At 36.4% G+C, this 22,143-nt stretch overlaps 2 protein-coding genes across 2 annotated transcripts; both read left to right on the top strand.

Moving 5' to 3' along the window:
* The first annotated feature begins 2,902 nt into the window (after positions 1–2,902).
* On the top strand, positions 2,903–5,233 carry LOC140176623 (uncharacterized). The gene is made up of 5 exons (XM_072208153.1): positions 2,903–3,373; positions 3,479–3,607; positions 3,917–4,141; positions 4,554–4,637; positions 4,730–5,233. The coding sequence occupies exons 1-5, from the start codon at positions 2,903–2,905 to the stop codon at positions 5,231–5,233; spliced, it is 1,413 nt and encodes a 470-aa protein (XP_072064254.1).
* Positions 5,234–5,777: 544 nt separating this feature from the next.
* Positions 5,778–9,000, top strand: LOC112726826 (uncharacterized; the record flags this gene model as incomplete). Its single annotated transcript, XM_025776351.3, is given in 3 exon segments — positions 5,778–6,648; positions 7,951–8,068; positions 8,646–9,000. Coding segments are annotated over 3 exon segments (978 nt in total). The 3' UTR covers positions 8,688–9,000.
* Between the last annotated feature and the right edge of the window lie 13,143 nt (positions 9,001–22,143).

Below are 22,143 nucleotides of genomic sequence, written 5' to 3'. Positions count from 1 at the left end.
TTACTAATGTGTTATTTGAGTGCCATATTAATTTAAATTTATGAATTATATTCATTAATTTGATAGGTTGAGTTTCAAATGTAAAGTTAATTTGTTATTATAGCTTTTAAAATAGGTTTAATGGTTATGAGTCGAGCTTAATTTGTGGTGCTTGAACTTGACCTGGTCGCATCAGCTCCTTCCTTCAATCCTAATACAAATAAAATGACATCACATAGCACGGTAGAGTGCAGGACTAATAGTTGTGAGATGAAAGCCTTTCTGAAGTTGACGGAAGTTGCATTTCTAAAGTTAAAAGCTCATTTTGAAAATTATGTTCAATTTGAGTGACCAAAACAACATACCTCCTTTTTATAATAATTAATCAAGTTACCCTCTTTTCGCAGTATAGTTCGTGCAATCTAGCAGTGTTCTTTTAATTTGATAATTATCTTGTTACTGTAAATCAATGCAGGATGCTACTTTTCCAAATTTGAAGAATATAAAACTGAGCAGGATGAGCAGTTTGAAAAAGATATGGAATCTTAACGTCCCGGTTGAGAAACTGGACACACTGGTCATTGAAAAATGCAATCAATTGGTGAGTGTTTTTCGGTCATGACATGGAGGGAATATTTCAAGGACTAAGCAGCTTGACAGTTACTGATTGCAAGTCAATGGAAACTATATTTGACCTAACCTGCGATCAGAACGATATGCTCGTCACTACGAAACTTTATTGCGGGATGTTCATTTGGAATCACTAGGAAAACTGGAAAGGATAGTGAGATGCGAGCAAGACCAAGAAGGGACACTTCAACTGAAATCTCTGCAGAACATAACAGTTCATGGTTGTCGCAAGTTGGTAAATATATTTCCATTTTCCATTGCTAAACATCAGCTTAAAAAACTGCAACGTTTAGTTGTATCAGATTGCTCCAAATTAAAGGAAATTGTAGCAGTGCAAAATGGTACCAGCGACAACAGCGGCAGCAGCACATGCGATCCTGATAGCTTGGTGTTTCCTGAGCTAACCTCCATTAAATTTTCTAAGCTACCAAAGTTCAAGAATTTCTGTCCAGAACATTGTAAATTGGAGTGTGAAAAATTAGATGAGCTGTCTATTGAACTTTGTCGCAAGCTTGAACTATTTGGAGAAAGCCAGCTCTTTCATGAAACATTTCGTCCTCTCAAGCCGCAACATCTGCTCAAAGAAAGCCACTCTTTCCTGAAGAGGTAATATCAAGCAGCCTTTCAAAAAATTTATTTAAATTTACGTAAATATCTCAGTCAATAAGAAATAACTACAAAAAAATCCGTCACCAAATCAGCCACTCCCATATAATACAAGTTGAAATACAAAGTATATTTGAAAATTAGTTAAATTATATATATGGTGGCTGATTTAATGATTGATTTTTTATGTGCCCATAGCATTTTTGAGTAAGAAATTATACTAACTTGTATGTTAGATGTCATGTGTTGATCCAAACCTTATAAAAAAAATTATGACTCTTTTATGTTAATATACCTCACCACATTATTCATGTTTAACTACTCACCAAACACTTGAAATCAGAACAAATTCAATTTATAGTAAAGAAAACCATCAAAATTATATAATGATTTCATTATTTATTTCCTATATAGGTAATGAATAAGTTGAGGTCGATGCATATTGAGTTACAGCATACAAGTTCGTCAAGTCGCTATCGACGAGACAAGTTAGAAGTTCTTCGCTTGTCCTGGTTAGAGGACACCGAGATTCTATTTCGTTTCCTTCACAGCAATCCTAATTTGAAGAGCCTATGGCTGGACAATTGTCTCTTTTACAAGTTGGTGGAGTCTCAAGAAAAGTCCTCTCCGATGGAAATGAAAAAATAGGAGTTGTTCCAAAGCTAAAAACCTTGAGGTTAACCAACTTGTCTTGTCTTATGGAGATTGGCTTTGAACATGACGCAATTCTTCAAAGAATAGAGTCATTGCTTTTAGAGAATTGTCCTAAATTGGATAATATAGTACCTTCAGAGAAGAAAATACGTTTCAATTTCTTGACCAATTTGGAAGTGGTAGAGTGTAAATGCATGAAATATGTAATGACACTTTCAACAGCTAAAAGCTTGGGTCAACTCGTCAAATGAAGATAACCAATTGTGAATCTCTGAAGGATATTATTGTATCAGATCGTCAAATAGTAGATGAAGTCAATGAACAGAGCAGGACTAATAATAAGATAGTTTTTAAACAAATGAAAGCTCTTGAACTTGTATCTTTGAAGAATCTTAAAAGTTTCTGCAGTTCCAAGATTTATTCTCTTGAGTTTCCATTATTGGAGAAATTCGTGGTGAGTGCTTGCCCCAAAATGGAAAAGTTCTCTGAAAAAGAAATCAAAACCATGCCAACAATTATGCAAAAAGTGTATGTTGTACGTGATGAAGAGAAGAGATTGTGCTGGAATGGTGATTTACGAGCCACAATAGAACATATATACATAAGAAGGTAAATTGTGTTTCATTCAGCTTCTTTTTCTTTTTAACTTGAATAAGGTAAAATCGAGTTACTTTCATCACACTTCATTTTCGATTATTGCACTCGATTTAAGAGTTATTACATACATATATTATGGATAGAAAGTTGATTGTGTTTTGGGATGTGCTTGAATCATAACTTTATTTGCAATATGTTGGCAGAAATATTATGAAGTATGGACAAAATAAGTGTTTCCGAGCATTCGGTACTTGAAGAAGGCTGGAAGACTGAAAAAGCTCTTGACAAAGGTTGGTTTCACAGTTTGAAGACTTTGACGTTGGAAAGGTGTAATTTGAATCATTTGCAATTCCATCGTTTGTTCTTCGATGTTTGAAGAGCCTAAAAGAATTGGAAGTGCGAAATTGTAAAAACATCACATGCATTTTTGAAATGAATGACATCAAGGGAACATTCCAGTTGGAGAAGCTCACTTTGGAAAGAGCTACCAAATGTGACTCACGTTTGGCCCCAACAGGATAAACAAAATGACAGCCGCTTTCGAAATCTGCAGCAGGTGTCTGTCAAGTCTTGTAGAAAACTGAAAGCCTTGTTTCCTGTAGCCATAGCTACAAATCTTAAGATGCTTGAGCAACTTGAAGTACATTTTTGTGATGAGCTGCGAGAAATTGTTGAGAAAGATAGCGGTGGAGGTGGTGAAACAAAAAAGTTTGTGTTTCTTTATCTAACACGGTTGAGATTGTATAACTTGCCGCAACTCGCTCACTTTTATGATGGAATGTTCACTTTTGAGTGTCCAGAGTTAAACATTTTGTATCCGTTCAACTGCAACAAATTTGACCTATTTCAGACACCACAAGGAAATAGCCCTCCAATTACTAGACCACCCCTTTTCTCAAATATAAAGGTGATTATTCTCTTAATTTCTTATCTATTAAAATCCAAATTAAACACAAACTGAGGCAAGCAGTAAGCATGTCCTTTATTTTTCTTCTTTTTTTGTCTTTAACAGGACATTTCCAAGGTGAAAACTTTGAGCATGAAATCGAAGGACACTTGGGTGCTAAAGTCATGGTTACAGCAGTCCGAGGATCTTGAACTTGAATATTTAAGGGGACTAATGTTAACCTTTGATGATGATGTGAATAATGAGTACTCTACTTTGCAGTGTGAAATACTTGGGAGGCGGACACCCAAGTTACAGAGAATGGGCATTATGAATTCCACAAGCCTCAAGAAGATATTGTTCCCCCATCAAATCCCAAGTTCCTTGAACACTTAGAGTACTTGTCCCTAAGCTGCCTATTTGAGCTAAGCTCCATTGGCGGGTTAGACTGCTTGGCAAAGGCTCCAGGAATTAATTGTTTGGCGTTGTCCACTTTTGAGGGCAATAGAGCAATATCCAACCAATCTGAAAAAATTGAATGTGGTTGGATGTCATGGATTACAGTGTTTGCTCACATCCTCTGCAGCAGGAAGCTTAAAGCACCTTGAGGAGTTGTACGTTTATGATTGTAAATCATTGAAAGACATAGTGCAAAAAGAGCAAGATGATGAAACAGCCACAGAAGAGATCATCTTTGAGCAGCTAAAGCGCATAAGTCTTCAACATTTGAGAAGCCTGGAATGCTTTTATCAAGGCAATGCTGCCTTGAAGTTACCCTCTCTCGCTCAGGTGAAGATATGGATGTGCTCCAAGATGACCATCTTCTCTCAACAATTGAGAGATGAAGATCTTCAAGAAAAATCCAAGCTTCTCTCTACGAACCAGATGTTTCGGTCTTCACCATCTTCTCTGAACAATTGAGAGATGTAGATCCTTCAAGAAAATCCAAGCTTCTCTCTACGACCCACATGATTTGGTCTTCGAATTTTCTCAAGAGGTTCTCAACGTTGTACTAGGAAAGCAGTTCTTATATCAGGTGCGGATTTTTATAAATTAATTAACGAATTCAATCATGGAATGACTGAGATGTGGACGATTATTTCCCACTTAAAAGAACCAAACCAAGATGTGTTACTTCAATTACTTTTCTATTGGATCAGCTGATAATAATATTAATAATCATTTTCTTCAATTATTTCAGACAGCTTTATTTCTGAATAATTATCCTGAACTGGAAGGGAAATGGGTTGGCTCATCAGAAATCCCAGTTGAGTGGTCTTTATCGGTTTAAAATATTTGGAGGTGGATGGTTGTGACTTTTTAACAAATGCAGTTCTCCCATCTCATTTACTTCCTCTTCTAAGTAATTTGGAACAGCTGCAAGTGAGGAAATGTAAACATGTTGAGGCAATATTTGACGTGAAAGATACATCAGCAAAACATGATGATCCTGTTACATTTCGCCTGAGGACAATTGTTTTGAAAGAGCTTCCAAGTATGAGGCATGTTTGGAACAATGATCCCAAAGCAAGTCCCTTCAGCTTTCCATTTCTGGAGGGAGTTGGTGTTCAGGAATGTAAACGAATAAAAAATCTGTTTCCAGCATCAGTTCCCAGAGACTACCTAAGGCATTTAGATGTGAGAAAATGTGGGGAGTTAGAGGAGATTGTTGCAAAAGATGAAGCATTTCCCCAAGATGCAAATAATAAAGAGATTGATATGTTATTCCCCCAATTGACCTTTATGGTGCTATGGGCTTTGCCAGAGCTGAGATGCATTTGTTCTGGAATGCAGAATTTGTTAGATCAGTCTGTTGTCTTAACAAGATTATACGTTTTTAGTTGTCCAAAGCTCAAAGCTTTTGCAGCAGATATTGCCTGATTTAGTGACTAGTTTTTGTGGCACATAACATTTTTGTTAAAATTTTCCTACTATAAATCGGACTGGTAAAAGTAAATTCGAATAATTACAATTAACTTATGTTATTTTAACATATAATATGTTTGAAAATTATAAACAAATTCTAAATATTATATTACACATATTATTATCACAGAACACATCTTGGCCTCTTGGGTTTCTTCCTTTATGATTAGAAAGTCACGTAACTGAACCCAATTTTTAGACAATTGACAGCAATATAATACAATGTTTTACCAAGGATACTTTTAATTTCAAAGATACTATAAATAAAAATGTTAGTTAAAAACATAAATTTAGTGTCTTGAATTTTTTACTAAAAACCACATTAAATTATTTATTTTGATATGTTTAAACAATAATCTAATAACGGTAGTCCGACATATCATACAGTCTGCTTATTTTTCTTATTGTGAATAAAATATGATCACTGGTTTTATTTCATATCTTAAGAAAGAAAGGAAGATTCTCAATTACCTTGTCTTTATTATTGATTTCACATCCTAGGTTATTACATCCACTTTTGAGGAACTGGTGCTGAGTAAGGAAGATGTTACAATGATTGAGAAGGGACTACTTCATGTGGACCTCCAAAACTTAAATTACTTGGGACTGGATAGCTTCAATGATAATGAATCAGATGAATTTCCAGATGTTTTCTTTTCCAAGGTGTCACTACCGAAATTAACGGAGATTCAGCTGGTAGATTGCGCCTTTAAAGATATATTCCGTCCAAAAGGGCCTGACATTGATTATTCCAAAATCCTCTCGCAGCTTAAATATTTGGAGATTAACAAACTACACAACCTCTATTCGATGGGGTTTGAGCACCTCTGGATGGCCCCCCTTCTTGAAATGCTAGAAACGTTGAAGGTTTCGGAATGCAACTTGTTGAAAAATTTGGCAGCATCATCTGCCGTGTCTTTCTTCTATCTCACTCAACTGAAGGTAGAGAATTGCGCAAGATTGAAATATTTGTTCAAATCTTCAACTGCCAAAAGTTTGGGTGCACTGCGAGAATTGTCCATTACCAAGTGTGAATTATTGGAGGTAGTAGTGGCTCATGAAGAGGGAGATAAACCAGAAGATATGATACTATTAAGTAAGCTTGGTACTTTGTCTCTCAACGAGTTACCAAAACTTGAAAGCTTTTACACGGGGAATTCAACTTTGTATTTCCCAGGGCTATGTAGTAGTTTATTGTGCACGATCACTAAGTGCAATAAGATGAAGACTTTCTCTCATGGCGACGTGCTACCCAAGTTTATGCAAGGGAAAATAGATGAAGACCCTTGGCATGGTGATCTGAATGCCGCAGTCCAGAAACACTTTCAGAAAGCAAGCATTATCACAACTACTTACCCCTGGACTTATATGTGAGTGTTTATATCAAATGATGTGCTGAATTAGTTAATTCTAAGAAAAGATCTTTTTCAAAATATCTTATAGAAAAGTAAAAGTAATTTTATGTTCGGATATCTTATACAAAAAGATCTTTTTATTTATCAATTATGTTTGGGTATAACCATATAAAAATACTTTTTTGTTTATTTATTACGTGAAAAATATCTTTCTTTAAAGAAAAAAATCTTTTAGGGCTTGTTTGGGTGAACTTCTAAAAAAAAATCTTTTTTCGAGTTATCTTTTTTAAAAGATCTTATGCAAAAATAAAAATAATTTTATGTTTGGATATCTCGTACAAAAAGATCTTTTTATCTATCAATTATGTTTGGGTATAACGATATAAGAGTACTTTGGATATCTCGTACAAAAAGATCGTGAAAAACATATTTTTTTTAAGGAAAAAGATCTTTTAAAAAAAGATGTAAATTACAGTTTCTCAAAAAAAATAATTTTTTTATTTTTCTAGTGCTTTTACTTTTACTACTAGAAATTTGCCAAACACGCTAAAAAAATAAAAAAGATATATTTTAATGAAAAAGATTTTTTTTATCAAAATAATGACGTCCAAACAAACACTTAAAAAAATGTTTTTTTTTTTTCGAATGTTTTTACTTTTACTACTAAAAATTTACAAAACAGACTAAAAAATAAAAAAAATCTTTTTTTGTTAACTTAACGGCATCCAAACAAGCACTTAATGCGCTCATTTTGGGTGTTTTCCTCTTGATTATATCTTGGGTCATTTTCTTATTTGGTAAATCTTTTTTTGTTAACTTAACAGCACCCAAACAAGCATTTAATGCGCTCATTTTGGGTGTTTTCCTCTTGATTATATCTTGGGTCATTTTCTTATTTGGTATGTAGTGATGAACGGTTTGGAATCACTTTATATGTACTGAATGGAATTTTTACCTAAGACATGGTGCATTCTTCCCAACCCCTCGTACTAGACGAATTGTAGTGGTTTACTATTAGAAGGTAAACAAACCAGAAAAATTGATAAGCTTTTTAACCCCAAAAAAAAAAGAGAAGAAAAGAAAGCAGGGCTTTATTTCTTTAAAAAGAAATGGTTATTTTTCATTTCGTTAATATTCTTATATGTCTAGGCAAGTCTGTTTGGATAAAACAAGAAAAAAAAAAAAAGAGAGAAAAAAGAAAAGAGATCAGAGAAGTGTACCCTTTTTATAATGAGAAAAAGAGAAGGCAATACACAGTTTGTATCATTTCACCATTTAACAATAGTCCTTTTGTGAAACGATAATAATTTGTTTCAGGGACTTGTTGCCTACTGAGAGAAGCTTATTGTTGCTTTCATTCATCACGCTGGCCCAGAGTGCTAATAGTACACTCAAGAAGAAACAGCGCAGAACACTTGAATTGCCAGTGAGTACGGTAATTTTCCTGCTATTTTCGCCCTCAATTTTATGAAAATAAGGAAATGAAAAAAGTACATAGATATATAGCATATATAACAAGTTAATTTTGTGAAATAGAAAGGCTCAAGTTTGACATAATATAATAGGTACAATTTTATTTTTGCCTGAATTGCATCTGGCACAATAGTAAGGTTGTTGCCTTGCATTTCAGCCCTTTTCTTAAGAGAGTGCTTGTAAGAAGATTTGAACACTAACTGAAGAGTCAAGGTTATTGTAGTTTTGTAAACTTATTTGAAAACGCTACTTGATGCCACCTCAGCTCTAAAATATGCTTAGGGTTCTTTTATTTGTGTCTATTTGGGGTGCTACTTAGCTTGTGATTTGTCCATGACTCCATGTTATAACATGAGGTGAATAAGAAATAAAGGAAGGAAAGCTTTCAACTTGTGCTTGAGAGTGAAGTATCATGTTTCTAAGGACTGTATATGTTTGTGATAACAGATAGAACTAGAAAATGTTCAACATAATTGTCTTAATGTCCAATCATTTTGAGCCAAACTAACATAATTATTTCCAAAATTTTCTTTGTGGAGGCTCAGTGTCCCCCGGAATACAATGAGAATGTAACTGGATAGCACCATGGTGGCAACTACTAATGGAAGGATTTTCTTTTTCGGCCGGAGTGTAGTGTGCATGAATAAATTACCTGTGTTTCTGCAGGAAGTGTGAAAGGAATAATCTTGTATTACAGTAGCTAGATGTGTGTGATCTTTTTAATTGCAGAAAGGATTGTCATAAATAAATTGTACCTGTAATTTTACAGGAGGTGTTTATGTTTTTTTTTAGAATAAAGATGATATGTATGTTCACATACATGGAGTTTGTATTGTTTTAAAACTGGAGGTGTGTTTTAATTTCAGCAATAAAGTTCACGTGTTATTTCCTCAACTTATATGTATTCTTTATATTTTGTTGTTGATTTTTGGGTGTTATTTCCTCAACTTATATGTATTCTTTATATTTTGTTGTTGATTTTTTGGGTTATTTCTTCAGAATTAAAAATGGTTTTCATGAATAAAACTGGGAAAGAGGAGGGTCATCTATTGTACACACCATGCACATACACACAAGTACCAGCAGACAGCACCTTTTTTTTTTAAAAGTAAAGGAGCTCAACACAGTAAGGTGGAGCAACAAAAGAATCAAGACTAAACAATAATAATAAACAATCCATAGTCATCTCCGGCATTGTCATCAACAACCATTTGGATCAACTCTACTCCAATCCTTACAACTCGTAAGCGACCTAGTAATAATTTCTGCATTTCCTGCTTCTTGACTCCTGAAAATTTTATCGTTTCTTTCCATCCATATATGCCAAACAATAGCAAAAAATCCAATAGCCACCTATTACGTTCCTCCTTCCTTACAGTCACTTCTGTTTAGCTTTCAAAATGTTGCTTAATTGTCCCTGGAACAACCCACAATCTGTCATAATCAAACAACCAAGCACACCACACACGCCAAGTAAACTGACAACGAAAAAACAAATGGTGGAGGTCCTCAACATCCTTTTTGCATAAAACACATGCTATCTAGCTGATCAATAACGCCTAACTTTCGTAATCTTTCCTTAGTATTGACTCTACCTTTTTACACCCTTATTCCTCTCATTTCTAGTTCAAGGACTTATTCAGCTTTTTGTTTTAAATTTAAATGAATTTCAGAGTAAATTGTACAAATAAAATAATCTGACCCTAATATTACTCAATTATCTTAAATATAATCTTTTAAAAAATTTATGTAAATCTATCAAAATTGTGTTACAGAGCAATGTTTTATTAGGATTAAAGACATAAATCGTGCTTGAATGCCATGATTTAACTTGGATGAGACTTCTTTATAATTTCATTAGAAGCAACCACAATTTAGGTGGTGGACATGGGCGTCTAAATCATCTATCTATCTATTCTTATTTTTATTTATATAGTTGATACCAATTCTTTGTATATTGGATTTAAGTTATATTTTTTTTCTAATGATGTCACGTATTAACGATAAACTTTTAGTAAAATATTAAAAAAGATTAAAACCATAACTCCCATATATAATTAATTCATTTATTACGTGTTATTATTCAATGAAAATATAAATATTAATTAAATATAATAAATATTTACATTAAAAATATCATAATAATAATAATAATATTACCATAATAAATTTGAAATTACAAAATATTCAAATTTCATTATATTTGATCTATTTATATATCGACTTTTATCACTATTATTTCATTTCACAATTTGTAATTTGTCTATAAAAAATATTTATACTAACAAATGAAGAGGAGCTTATCTATTTAGAAATGATTCTCTTAGATGATTACAAAATAAAAATATTTATGGTATTTTTAAAACAAATTTACAAAAAAAAAATTCTTATTACTTTTACTATTTTTAAAATTTTGCAATATTTTACATATAATTATATTTTAAGATCCTTGTAATTATACTTATTCCAATATGATATTTAAATCAAAGAATCAATTTTGATCATTTTTTAATACTATTTTAAGTTTGTATCACTTGAGACATTGTCTGATAGAGTGGCTTTATAAAAATATTAACAGGTATTATTATTTTATGTTATTTAAATTATTCTTATTAAAAATAACTTTTATATATATATATATATATACACAAGCCAATAAATATTTTAAAAATTTTTATTCTTACTATTATAAATATCATTAAAAACTTGTATACCTTAGGAGAAGAAAAACAAGATGTCAAAGAAAATGATTTTTTTATTTAAATTAAAAAATATAATATTTACCGATTTAAATAAATGTATAAGTATTTACTGAAATACATTTAGAGTCATATCTCTGATGCAGTGGGTGAAACCAAAAATCAAATGTATCTCGGATGCAATGACTCCATTATGTGTAACAGGACTCGCTGGTCATATCTCGGGTGCACCCGAGATATGAACAAGCGAGCATCTTGGATACACTGCATCCAAGATATGCTCATATTTTGACATGGGGCACTACGTCCGAGATACGTGTAAGGAAGCAAAAAAGGGACACTGCATCCGAGATATAGTCAACATCTGATCTTATAAATATATTGTATGCTTTTTTTATGAAAATACTGTAATGTTATAGATGAAAAATGGTCCCATAACAATCGAAGGTAACTAGTGATATAGAAATTATGGTTCATTACACATTAAAAATATTTAATAACAATCAGTACATCAAAGTGACAACATTGGAACAAAAAGACCTAAACCCTAAACTGCATGCGTCATCATGGATCCGAGTGGGGCACATTGGGACACCCACGTCTGGTGTGGCCCTCTCCGCAGCAGAGCCCCATCTCTTCTCCGCACGCTCAATGGCATCTATCTCATTCCGGATCCGAGTGGATACCGGCCTACCCAATGCCTTCCTTCCTCCTCATTCAGGTACCTCTTACCCTCGGTCGACTTGAACCTGGAATTGAAGTTTGATGTCATGTGCCAGATGCAATAAGCATGATATGCTGACAGGGGATGCCATCCACTGTGAGGTGCATTGAGAGCGGCGCGAATGGCCTGTGATCTATTCGATATGATTAGGATTCCTAGATGTGGAGTAACATGTTGTCTCAAATTTGAGAGGAAAAACGACCATGACTCCGTTGTCTCAGACTCCACTAATGAAAAGTTATAGGAAGAATATTGTTGTTACCGTCTTAAGCCACAGCAATCAAAAGCACGCCCCCGTACTTGCCGTACAGATGTGTTCCGTCTACCGATACAAACGGCTTGCAATGCTTAAACGCTTCAATACATGGAGGAAATGCCCAAAAAACCTTATCAAACTGACTCCACTCTCTATCAACTATCCCCGTTGTAATAAGGGACAACAAGGCATTCGTGGATTGTGCCTAAGAGGCACTCCTGGGAGGCACTCCGTGTTGTAATCCTCCTCGTCCTCAGCGTTCAAAAGATCGTCCAAGTGCATTGCATCCAAGTTCAACGTCTGATAATGCCTAAGAACATCCGACAATCGAGGAATGGCCAAAGGCGGAGGTAGCAGAAACCTACCAATGCTGCCACTGGGAGTCTCCAGCACAAACTCATCCTCTAACACTGCATCACTCGACGACTCGGACCCGGCAACATAGGTGGAATCGCCCTCACTGTCGGAATCATCGGCACTATCATGAGGCTGAGCATAGTGGATTGGTGTCGCCTCGAGCGGCACGACTTCAGGACCCGGAGGAGACAGCCCATCCCTAGCAACTACATCTCGGACCATAGCATACAACTCCATCACATGTTGGGGCATCAGTCGCGCATGTACGTCGAACATGACCCTCACATGCTGATCCCCATCTATCCAGAATAACCGGTTCGTAAATCCACCGTTCAAAAGCGCATACAGAATCTATATGCAATCCTCCCAACCTCCTTTGTTCCTACTCCTCCCATATTACGCAGTGTGATCGTCTTTAGCGCATCCAGGGTATCAACCCGGTAAGTGCGCAGCATCACAGTATTGTCAGACTCAAATATCACTCCTTCATCACCGTGTCTGACTATCCCATTCGGATAAACCACCACAAAAAATATTGATTGTTCTCCATTAGAGCAAAATAGAAAGAAGACAAAGAAAAGAATGGTTTGTGAATTGTGTGAGGAGAGGTATTAGGATGGTCTCTATAAATAGACTTATTGTACAACATATCTTGGGTGCTGAAATTCTAATTATAATCTTGACTATATCTCGGATGCAGTGCCCCTGTTTTGCTTCCTTACACGTATCTCGGATGCAGTGTCCCATGTCAGAATATGAGCATATCTCGGATGCAGTGTATCTGAGATGCTCTCTTGTTACACATAACGGGGTCACTGCATCCGAGATAGGTTTGATTTTATAATCATATCCTAATATTTATTTATATTTAAAATAAACTAATTTTATAAATGTTTTAATGTATTTTTTATTTATATAAAATATATTAGATATTTTATATTAATAAATTAATAACACATTTTTTTAAATTCATTTAAAATATAAAGATAAAAATATAATTAGATACACAAACACAATCGTTTAAGAAATAAAGTAACTAAAAATTTAAATAAAGTCAGAATAATATTAACACTGAGTACATCTGAAAAAATATTTATATAATTAATTCTTAAAGTTAATAATTTTCTAAAAATGAGTAATCTCAATTCTCAACAAAAAATATTTCCAATTTTAATTTCCTAATAATCAAATCAAATAATAAAATAATAAAGAGTTATATTCTATCTAAAATGGTGTTGAAACTATTGATAATGTTGTTGTTCTTTTTAAAACCGTTGGTTGTGATGAAGCCATCCTTCAGAGTCTATGAAATTCATACTTGTCATCATATTAACCGTCTCTAAATCTAATTTTGTAATCCAATTTACTCATTTAGAGGTATTAGAACCTGGTCCAAAATTGCCATATTCTGTAAACATAATGTTATTCATGCAAAAAAATTAATATTTTATACGATCGTCCAATCAGAATCATGTGTTTACATAACAATTTAATACATAACTATAATTCTTAAAATATTATGAACTAAGTCTGTAAACCCCGGTTAAATTAGTAGATAATTAGTTAATAAATTATTTTTTAATAAGGAGGATTAGAAATGCGAATATTATATCAAAATAGGGTAGAGCTCATCGAAACGAGAATTTTGACACTAATTTTGAAGAAAACGGTCCAAAAATGGACCGAAAGGACCGAACCGGTTGAACCGGACCCGAACCGGGCTATCGGTCCAACCGGACCAGCCCATTAAAAAGAGCCACGGGCTCTTTTTCCCTCATTTCCTCAAGGACGCAGCTGAGCTCCAGGGAGAGGAAAGGAACGCCGAACCTTTACGGCAAAGTTCCAAATCCCGTAATTCCTCCGTTTGAGCTCCGATCGCCGCACCGTTTGCGGCCACGCGTTCACCGCGTCGAGCTCTACATTTCTGCCGGAACAATTTCACAGGTAACTTGCTATTTCACTCTCAGCTTCATCTTCCCCCAATTTTTGAATTTTAAGTGGGAATATTGAATTTCTTTGATTTCTGATGTTTTAGGATCCAATTAGCTTGAGAGAAACGTTCACTCTTGCTTATGTGAAGCTTGGGTAAGGTGAGGATACGATAATTCTATTTTAATTTCATTAAATTTGAGCTTTGAGTATTAAATTGGGTATATATGTATTATGAATGTGTATTAGGTTGAAAATAAATAATTGGAGCTTGAAATTGTGAATACTGGAACTTGGAGGAAGCGGATTAGTTGAGTTTTGAGGGGCTGTTTTGGTTTTGAATAAATAGCTTTGGTCGTTACGTGGAAATCGGCTAAGGTATGGTTTAGGTTTCTTGCATTTAATATATAATGTTCTGTGAAAACTTAGGCTAGATGACCATTGGATAAGTTGGAATGCAGGTGTATGTTTAATGTTTAGTAATTTATCGATGAATATATTTGGTTGAAGTTTATTGGATAATTAGTTTTTAATTTTGGATGGTGAATGTTGTTATGTTAATTTGGAGAGAATTATGGTTGAATGTTATTGTTGATTAACTAATGATTTGGTGAATTATTGATTTGAGGTATAACTATTGTGGAGGTTGTTGTGATAATGAGGTATTTTGTGTTAAAAGCCTAGGATTTGTGAACTATGATCCTTAGTTGAATTTTGGTTGTTGGATTTGAATATTGTATGAGTTTAATTGTTGATTTGAAGTAGATTTATTGTGGTGATTGTTATGATGATGAGGAAGGGTATGTTGAATTGAAAAGAAAGCAGGTTTGGACCCGAAAAGGGTGGCAAAGTCCGAGTTTTAGAGGAGATGCTGCCAAAATTTTATAAAAAATTAGAGATTTTATTTAGATGATTATTTAAAAGAGATTTAGATTTAAAGGTTATATGGTTTGATTTTGGGTTATTAAGATAGTGAGTATGTTTTAAGTTTGAAGTTTGATTCTTAGAAAAGAATGAATTATGTTTTGAATTGAAACTATTGATGGATGGAATGGAAGGTGATATAATGAAGGATAAGGATTGAATATGTTTAATGTATGATGATGAATGAGATGCAATTGGGAATGATGTGGATGTTGATGAATTATAATTGAATTATTTATATGGCTTATGAATTTGAATAATCTGAGATACGAGATTCCCTGGATTAAGTGCCGTGGCTTGCCACCACGTGTACCAGGTTGAAAACTCGATACTCTGTTGACCCTACGACGTAAGTGTGACCGGGCACTACATAAATTCCCGGGAATGTTACCCCCATTGAGCAATATTGATTATTTGAGAAAAATCTATGCATAGACTCTTGGGGATGCACGTCGGGGGACAGTCTAAGGACAATTCAGACTTGTCGGGTTGGCTGGATAACCGACAGATGAGCCTCATCAGCCATAGGACAGGCATGCATCATATGCATATTACTTGAATTACTTGCTTGTGCTCTAATTGGGTGTGCCTATCTGTATTTGCCATGCTAAATGTGTATTTGTTACCTGCAGTAGTTGTAACTTTCTTGTGTTTGCCTTTATCTGTTTATTTGTCTGTGAAAATGCATGATGGAATTGGAGGTATGGAGGAATGGCAGTATAGGACTTAGATTTAAGGTTAAGTTAAGTTAGGATTAAATATTTCTAGGAAACCACCTTTTATGGCTTCTGTTTAATACTTTAAGCTCTACAATCTGAGTGTCGGCGTTCTAGGATTGCCTCTGGCATTCCCAGGACCTTATATATTATGTGTGTGGCACCTTTACCATACTGAGAACCTCCGGTTCTCATTCCATACTATGTTGTTAATTTTCAGATGCAGGTCGAGAGGCATCTCGTTAGGCGTCTGGACTCTTGAAGCGGAGTGGTTACTGGGATATTTTGTTATGCTATGATGTATATATATGTACTTAGTTTTCTCTCCGCATGACTTATTCTTTTTGATCCTCTTAGAGGTTTATGGAGAGGCAGGATTGTGTATATGTACTTTTGGGTTTTGGATATGTATGTATATATATGTGTAAATATTCTCCGGCCAGTCTTGACTTCGCAGGCTGAGTTAGGAGCTTGATATTTTGTATCTTTGGCACTCTATTCCTACTTCTGTTATCTTATGTTTGACAGTTACAGTTTTCTTAGCATGCAAGTTAACTCGTTCCTTGAGCGTTGCGCTTTTATCTCGCGATTTTTATTTTCCCTATCCTTCAAGGCTCCTAGCATATTATAACTCTTCTGCTATTATATGTACTTATTTTATTTTAGAGGTCGTAATACCACATCACCTTTGTTTTACGACTTAAGCGTAAAGCTTTGTGTGGTAGGGTGTTACATTAATGGTATCAGAGCCGTTCGTTCCTATAGAGCCTGAAAGACGGACTGATTGTGCTTCTGTGCATTCTCTGTATATGTGTTTATGTGCTATTAGGATATCTGATTGATATATATGGCATAAACGTTTGTGAGCATGCATTTGGAACTTAACGCATTAGACCTGCGATATTGAGACTGATCAACTTAATATCACTTGTTTGGTGTGTATAGGGACCAGATGTCGACTCGCGGACGCGGTCGCGGGCGAGGTAGAGGTAGGACAGGCACCGTTACTCCTGTACCCACAGGGACTGATCCAGTAGACTTTATGGCTGCCTTGGGAAATATGGCTGCAGCTATGCAGGCAACAGCTGAGGCACTGGGTAATCAGATAAATCAGGGTAATCATGGGAACAATAATGATGGAGACGGTCCTATGACACTTGCTACATTTCTGAAAGTTCGCCCTCCGACTTTTAGGGGAACCTCAAATCCAACTGATGCAGATAATTGGATTCAGGCTATGGAAAGGGCGTTACAGGCACAACAGGTTCCTGAAGAGCAATGGGTTGAATTTGGGACTTATCAGTTGCAAGGTGAAGCTCAGTATTGGTGGCAGGGAACACGACGTATCCTGCAGCCTGATGGTGCTGCGATTCCTTGGGAGGTTTTCCGGACAGAGTTCTATAAGAAATACTTTCCTAATTCAGCTAGAAATGCCAAGGAACTTGAATTAATGCAGTTAAAGCAGGGACAAATGACTGTTGCTGAGTATACCAGCAAATTTGAGGAGTTATGTCGCTTTTCTCGTATCTGTCAAGGTGCGCCTGAAGATTTTGCTGAATGGAAGTGTATTAAATATGAGGGAGGTCTTCGGAGCGATATTCTGAGCTTCGTTGCCCCAATGGAGATCAGGGTATTTTCTGAATTGGTGAATAAGAGTAGGGTGGCTGAGGATTGTGTGAGGAAGGCGGCAGCAGAGAAAGGGAGTTTGAGGATGCCTTTTCAGAGGCCTTCAGGGAGGAACTTTGCTCCGAGAGGTAGGAATTTCAAACGTGGAGGTTTTGTTTCACAGCAGACTCAGGGTCAAGGTAATTACAGAAGGCCGAATACCAATGCTAGTCAAGGAAAAAGGTTTGGGAAGCAGCCACAGCAAGATCTGAATTGTCAGAAGTGCGGAAAGTATCATCCTGGAGTTCCGTGCAGACTAGGACTTGGAGTGTGCTATTCCTGTGGACAGCCCGGGCATATAGCCAGTAATTGCCCTGAGAAGAAGTATGAGACTGGTAGGGTGCAGCAGCCGGGGAGAGTATACACCACTTCTACCATTGGTGCTGAGGGATCTGAGACACTGATTAGAGGTAATTGTGAAATGGCTGGTAAAATCTTAAATGCTTTATTTGATTCAGGAGCAAGTCATTCATTTATTGCATTTGAAAAGGCCCATGAATTAGGATTGAGAATGGTGGTTCTAGGTTATGATTTGAAAGTATATAATGCTACTCATGAAGCTATGGTGACTAGGATAGAATGTCCACAAGTTCCTTTTCGAGTGCAACAGCATGAATTTGTGCATGATTTGATTTGTTTGCCTATGACTGGTCTTGATCTCATTTTGGGATTGGATTGGTTATCCAAGAATCATGTTTTGCTTGATTGTTCTGAGAAGTCAGTACAGTTTATGCCAGAAGGGTCAGAAGCACCGGTTGTGGTGAATAGTTACTATTTGAACTCTATGATAGTAAACTGTTCTGGAACCGAATGTCAGGGTATTATGTTATTAACTGCGGGAGTATCAGGTGATGATCAGAGTTTAGAGCAAATTCCGGTTGTATGTGAATTTCCAGATGTGTTTCCGGATGATATTAATGAATTCCCACCTAACCGAGAGGTTGAATTTGCAATTGAGTTGGTACCTGGATCCGGTCCAATTTCAATTACTCCTTATAGGATGTCGCCTTTAGAAATGGCTGAACTGAAAGCTCAGCTGGAAGATCTGTTGGGTAAGCATTTTATCCGACCAAGTGTTTCTCCGTGGGGAGCGCCAGTGTTACTGGTAAAGAAGAAGGATGGGAGTATGCGGCTGTGTGTCGATTATCGGCAATTGAATAAGATCACTGTGAAGAATAAATATCCGTTGCCTAGAATCGATGATCTAATGGATCAGTTACAGGGTGCCGGTGTATTTTCTAAGATTGATTTGCGATCCGGATATCATCAGATAAGGGTTAGAGACGAGGATATTCCGAAAACTGCTTTCAGAACCCGTTATGGTCATTATGAGTATACAGTGATGTCTTTCGGGTTAACTAATGCCCCGGCAGTATTTATGGATTATATGAACAGGATTTTTCGACCGTATCTGGACAAGTTTGTTATTGTCTTCATTGATGACATTCTTGTTTATTCTAAGACTGAAGAGGAACATGCTGATCATTTGCGAACTGTGCTGCAAATTCTGAGAGACAGGAAGTTATATGCTAAGCTATCTAAATGTGAGTTCTGGAAGAGTGAAGTGAAGTTTCTCGGCCACGTGGTGAGTAAGCAGGGGATAGCTGTGGATCCTGCTAAGGTGGAAGCAGTGATGAATTGGGAGCGACCAACTTCAGTGACAGAGATCAGGAGTTTCTTAGGTTTGGCAGGGTATTATCGCAGATTCATTAAGGGATTTTCACAGCTCGCCTTACCTTTAACTAAGTTGACTAGGAAGGATACACCTTTTATCTGGACTTCGGAATGTGAAGAGAGTTTCCAGGCATTGAAGCACAGGTTGACTACTGCACCTGTATTGGTATTACCTGAACCAAGTGAATCGTTTGAAGTGTATTGTGATGCATCTCTGAAAGGGTTGGGGTGTGTTTTGATGCAGCACCAGAATGTTGTAGCATACGCCTCACGGCAGTTAAGGCCGCATGAGATGAACTACCCGACACATGATTTAGAACTTGCTGCTGTTGTGTTTGCTTTAAAGATTTGGAGGCACTACCTCTATGGCGTTAAGTTTCATGTTTTCTCAGACCATAAGAGTTTGAAGTATCTTTTTGAGCAGAAAGAGTTGAATATGCGTCAGAGGAGGTGGATGGAGCTTCTGAAAGATTATGATTTTGAATTGAATTATCATCCAGGAAAAGCGAACGTTGTGGCGGACGCTTTGAGTCGGAAGTCTGTATATGCAGCTTGGATGATGCTACGGGAGGAAGAGTTACTAAAGGCATTTCAAGGTTTGAATTTGGGAGTTAGAGAAGAATTTGGAATTTTGTGTTTGAGTCAGTTACAGATTTCAAGTGATTTTAAATCAGAACTTCTGAAGGCTCATCAAGATAGTGAAGCGTTACGTAAGGTATTACCAGCAGTTGAACAGGGAAAACAGTGGAGAATGTCAAAAGGTCAGGATGGTTTATGGAGGTTCAAGAACCGGATTATTGTGCCTGATGTTGGAGACCTACGACAAAGTATCTTGAAGGAAGCTCACAAGAGCGGGTTTTCAATTCACCCAGGGAGCACTAAAATGTATCAGGATCTGAAAGCGATGTTCTGGTGGCCAGGTATGAAGAATGATGTGGCATTGCATGTATCTAAATGTTTAACGTGTCAGAAGGTTAAGATTGAGCATCAGAGACCATCAGGGACCCTTCAGCCTTTGGAGATTCCACAATGGAAATGGGAGAGTATCGCAATGGATTTTGTGATAGGTTTGCCTAGAACCCGATCTGGTTGTGACGCTATTTGGGTGGTTGTGGATCGACTGACAAAATCAGCTCACTTTCTTCCTATCCGAATAAGTTGCACAATGGAGGAATTGGCTCGAATGTATATCAAAGAGATTGTCAGGTTGCATGGTGTGCCTTCTACTATCATATCTGACAGAGATCCTCGTTTCACATCAAGGTTCTGGGGAGCTTTTCAGCGTACATTTGGGACTCAGTTAAGCTTGAGTACTGCGTATCACCCTCAGACAGATGGTCAGTCAGAAAGAACTATTCAGACCTTGGAAGATATGCTAAGAGCTTGTGTTTTGGACCAACCGGCGAGCTGGGACCGGTATATGCCATTAGTAGAGTTTGCTTATAATAATAGCTATCATGCGAGCATCGGAATGGCTCCATATGAGGCTCTGTATGGCAGGAAATGTCAATCTCCATTGTGTTGGTATGAAACTGGAGAAAGGAGTTTATTAGGGCCTGAGATGATAGCCGAAACGACTGAGCAGATAAAGAAGATTCGTAGTCGAATGCTTATAGCCCAAAGCTGCCAAAAGAGCTATGCTGACCAGAGGCGAAAGCCTTTGGAGTTCGAAGAAGGAGAACATGTCTTTTTGAAAGTTACACCAACCACTGGAGTGGGAAGAGCTATTAAGACCAAGAAACTGAATCCCCGTTATATTGGACCGTTTGAGATTCTGAAAAGAATTGGACCAGTGGCTTATAGAATTGCCTTACCGCCATACCTTTCGAATTTGCACGATGTATTTCATGTATCACAGCTTCGGAAGTATACTCCTGATGCAAGTCATGTTCTAGAACCAGAACCAATTCAAGTGAGAGAAGATCTAACACTCCCAGTAATTCCGGTGAGGATTGATGACACCAGTGTTAAACGATTACGAGGAAGGGAAGTATCATTGGTAAAAGTAGCTTGGAGACGAGCTGGTATCGAGGAACATACCTGGGAACTCGAATCAGATATGCGAAAGGACTATCCACATCTCTTTTCAGGTAACTATATTTGAATTTTGAGGGCAAAATTCTTTATTAGGTGGGTAGAATGTAAACCCCGGTTAAATTAGTAGATAATTAGTTAATAAATTATTTTTTAATAAGGAGGATTAGAAATGCGAATATTATATCAAAATAGGGTAGAGCTCATCGAAACGAGAATTTTGACACTAATTTTGAAGAAAACGGTCCAAAAATGGACCGAAAGGACCGAACCGGTTGAACCGGACCCGAACCGGGCTATCGGTCCAACCGGACCAGCCCATTAAAAAGAGCCACGGGCTCTTTTTCCCTCATTTCCTCAAGGACGCAGCTGAGCTCCAGGGAGAGGAAAGGAACGCCGAACCTTTACGGCAAAGTTCCAAATCCCGTAATTCCTCCGTTCGAGCTCCGATCGCCGCACCGTTTGCGGCCACGCGTTCACCGCGTCGAGCTCTACATTTCTGCCGGAACAATTTCATAGGTAACTTGCTATTTCACTCTCAGCTTCATCTTCCCCCAATTTTCGAATTTTAAGTGGGAATATTGAATTTCTTTGATTTCTGATGTTTTAGGATCCAATTAGCTTGAGAGAAACGTTCACTCTTGCTTATGTGAAGCTTGGGTAAGGTGAGGATACGATAATTCTATTTTAATTTCATTAAATTTGAGCTTTGAGTATTAAATTGGGTATATATGTATTATGAATGTGTATTAGGTTGAAAATAAATAATTGGAGCTTGAAATTGTGAATACTGGAACTTGGAGGAAGCGGATTAGTTGAGTTTTGAGGGGCTGTTTTGGTTTTGAATAAATAGCTTTGGTCGTTACGTGGAAATCGGCTAAGGTATGGTTTAGGTTTCTTGCATTTAATATATAATGTTCTGTGAAAACTTAGGCTAGATGACCATTGGATAAGTTGGAATGCAGGTGTATGTTTAATGTTTAGTAATTTATCGATGAATATATTTGGTTGAAGTTTATTGGATAATTAGTTTTTAATTTTGGATGGTGAATGTTGTTA

This window comes from Arachis hypogaea, chromosome 12 (genome assembly GCF_003086295.3).
Source record: "Arachis hypogaea cultivar Tifrunner chromosome 12, arahy.Tifrunner.gnm2.J5K5, whole genome shotgun sequence".
In the NCBI taxonomy this organism is placed as follows: domain Eukaryota; kingdom Viridiplantae; phylum Streptophyta; class Magnoliopsida; order Fabales; family Fabaceae; genus Arachis; species Arachis hypogaea.
Note: the sequence above shows the minus strand (reverse complement) of the source record. Positions and strands in the feature narration are given on the sequence as shown.

What these genes read in the sequence shown, in the direction of transcription:
- LOC140176623 (XM_072208153.1), top strand. Translation starts at nt 2,903, where the DNA reads ATGACATCAAGGGAACATTCCAGTTGGAGAAGCTCACTTTGGAAAGAG. An exon ending in CCCTTTTCTCAAATATAAAG is followed by an intron (nt 3,374 to 3,478) that starts GTGATTATTCTC and finishes TGTCTTTAACAG; the next exon opens with GACATTTCCAAGGTGAAAAC. An exon ending in CAGTTGAGTGGTCTTTATCG is followed by an intron (nt 4,638 to 4,729) that starts GTTTAAAATATT and finishes AATTTGGAACAG; the next exon opens with CTGCAAGTGAGGAAATGTAA.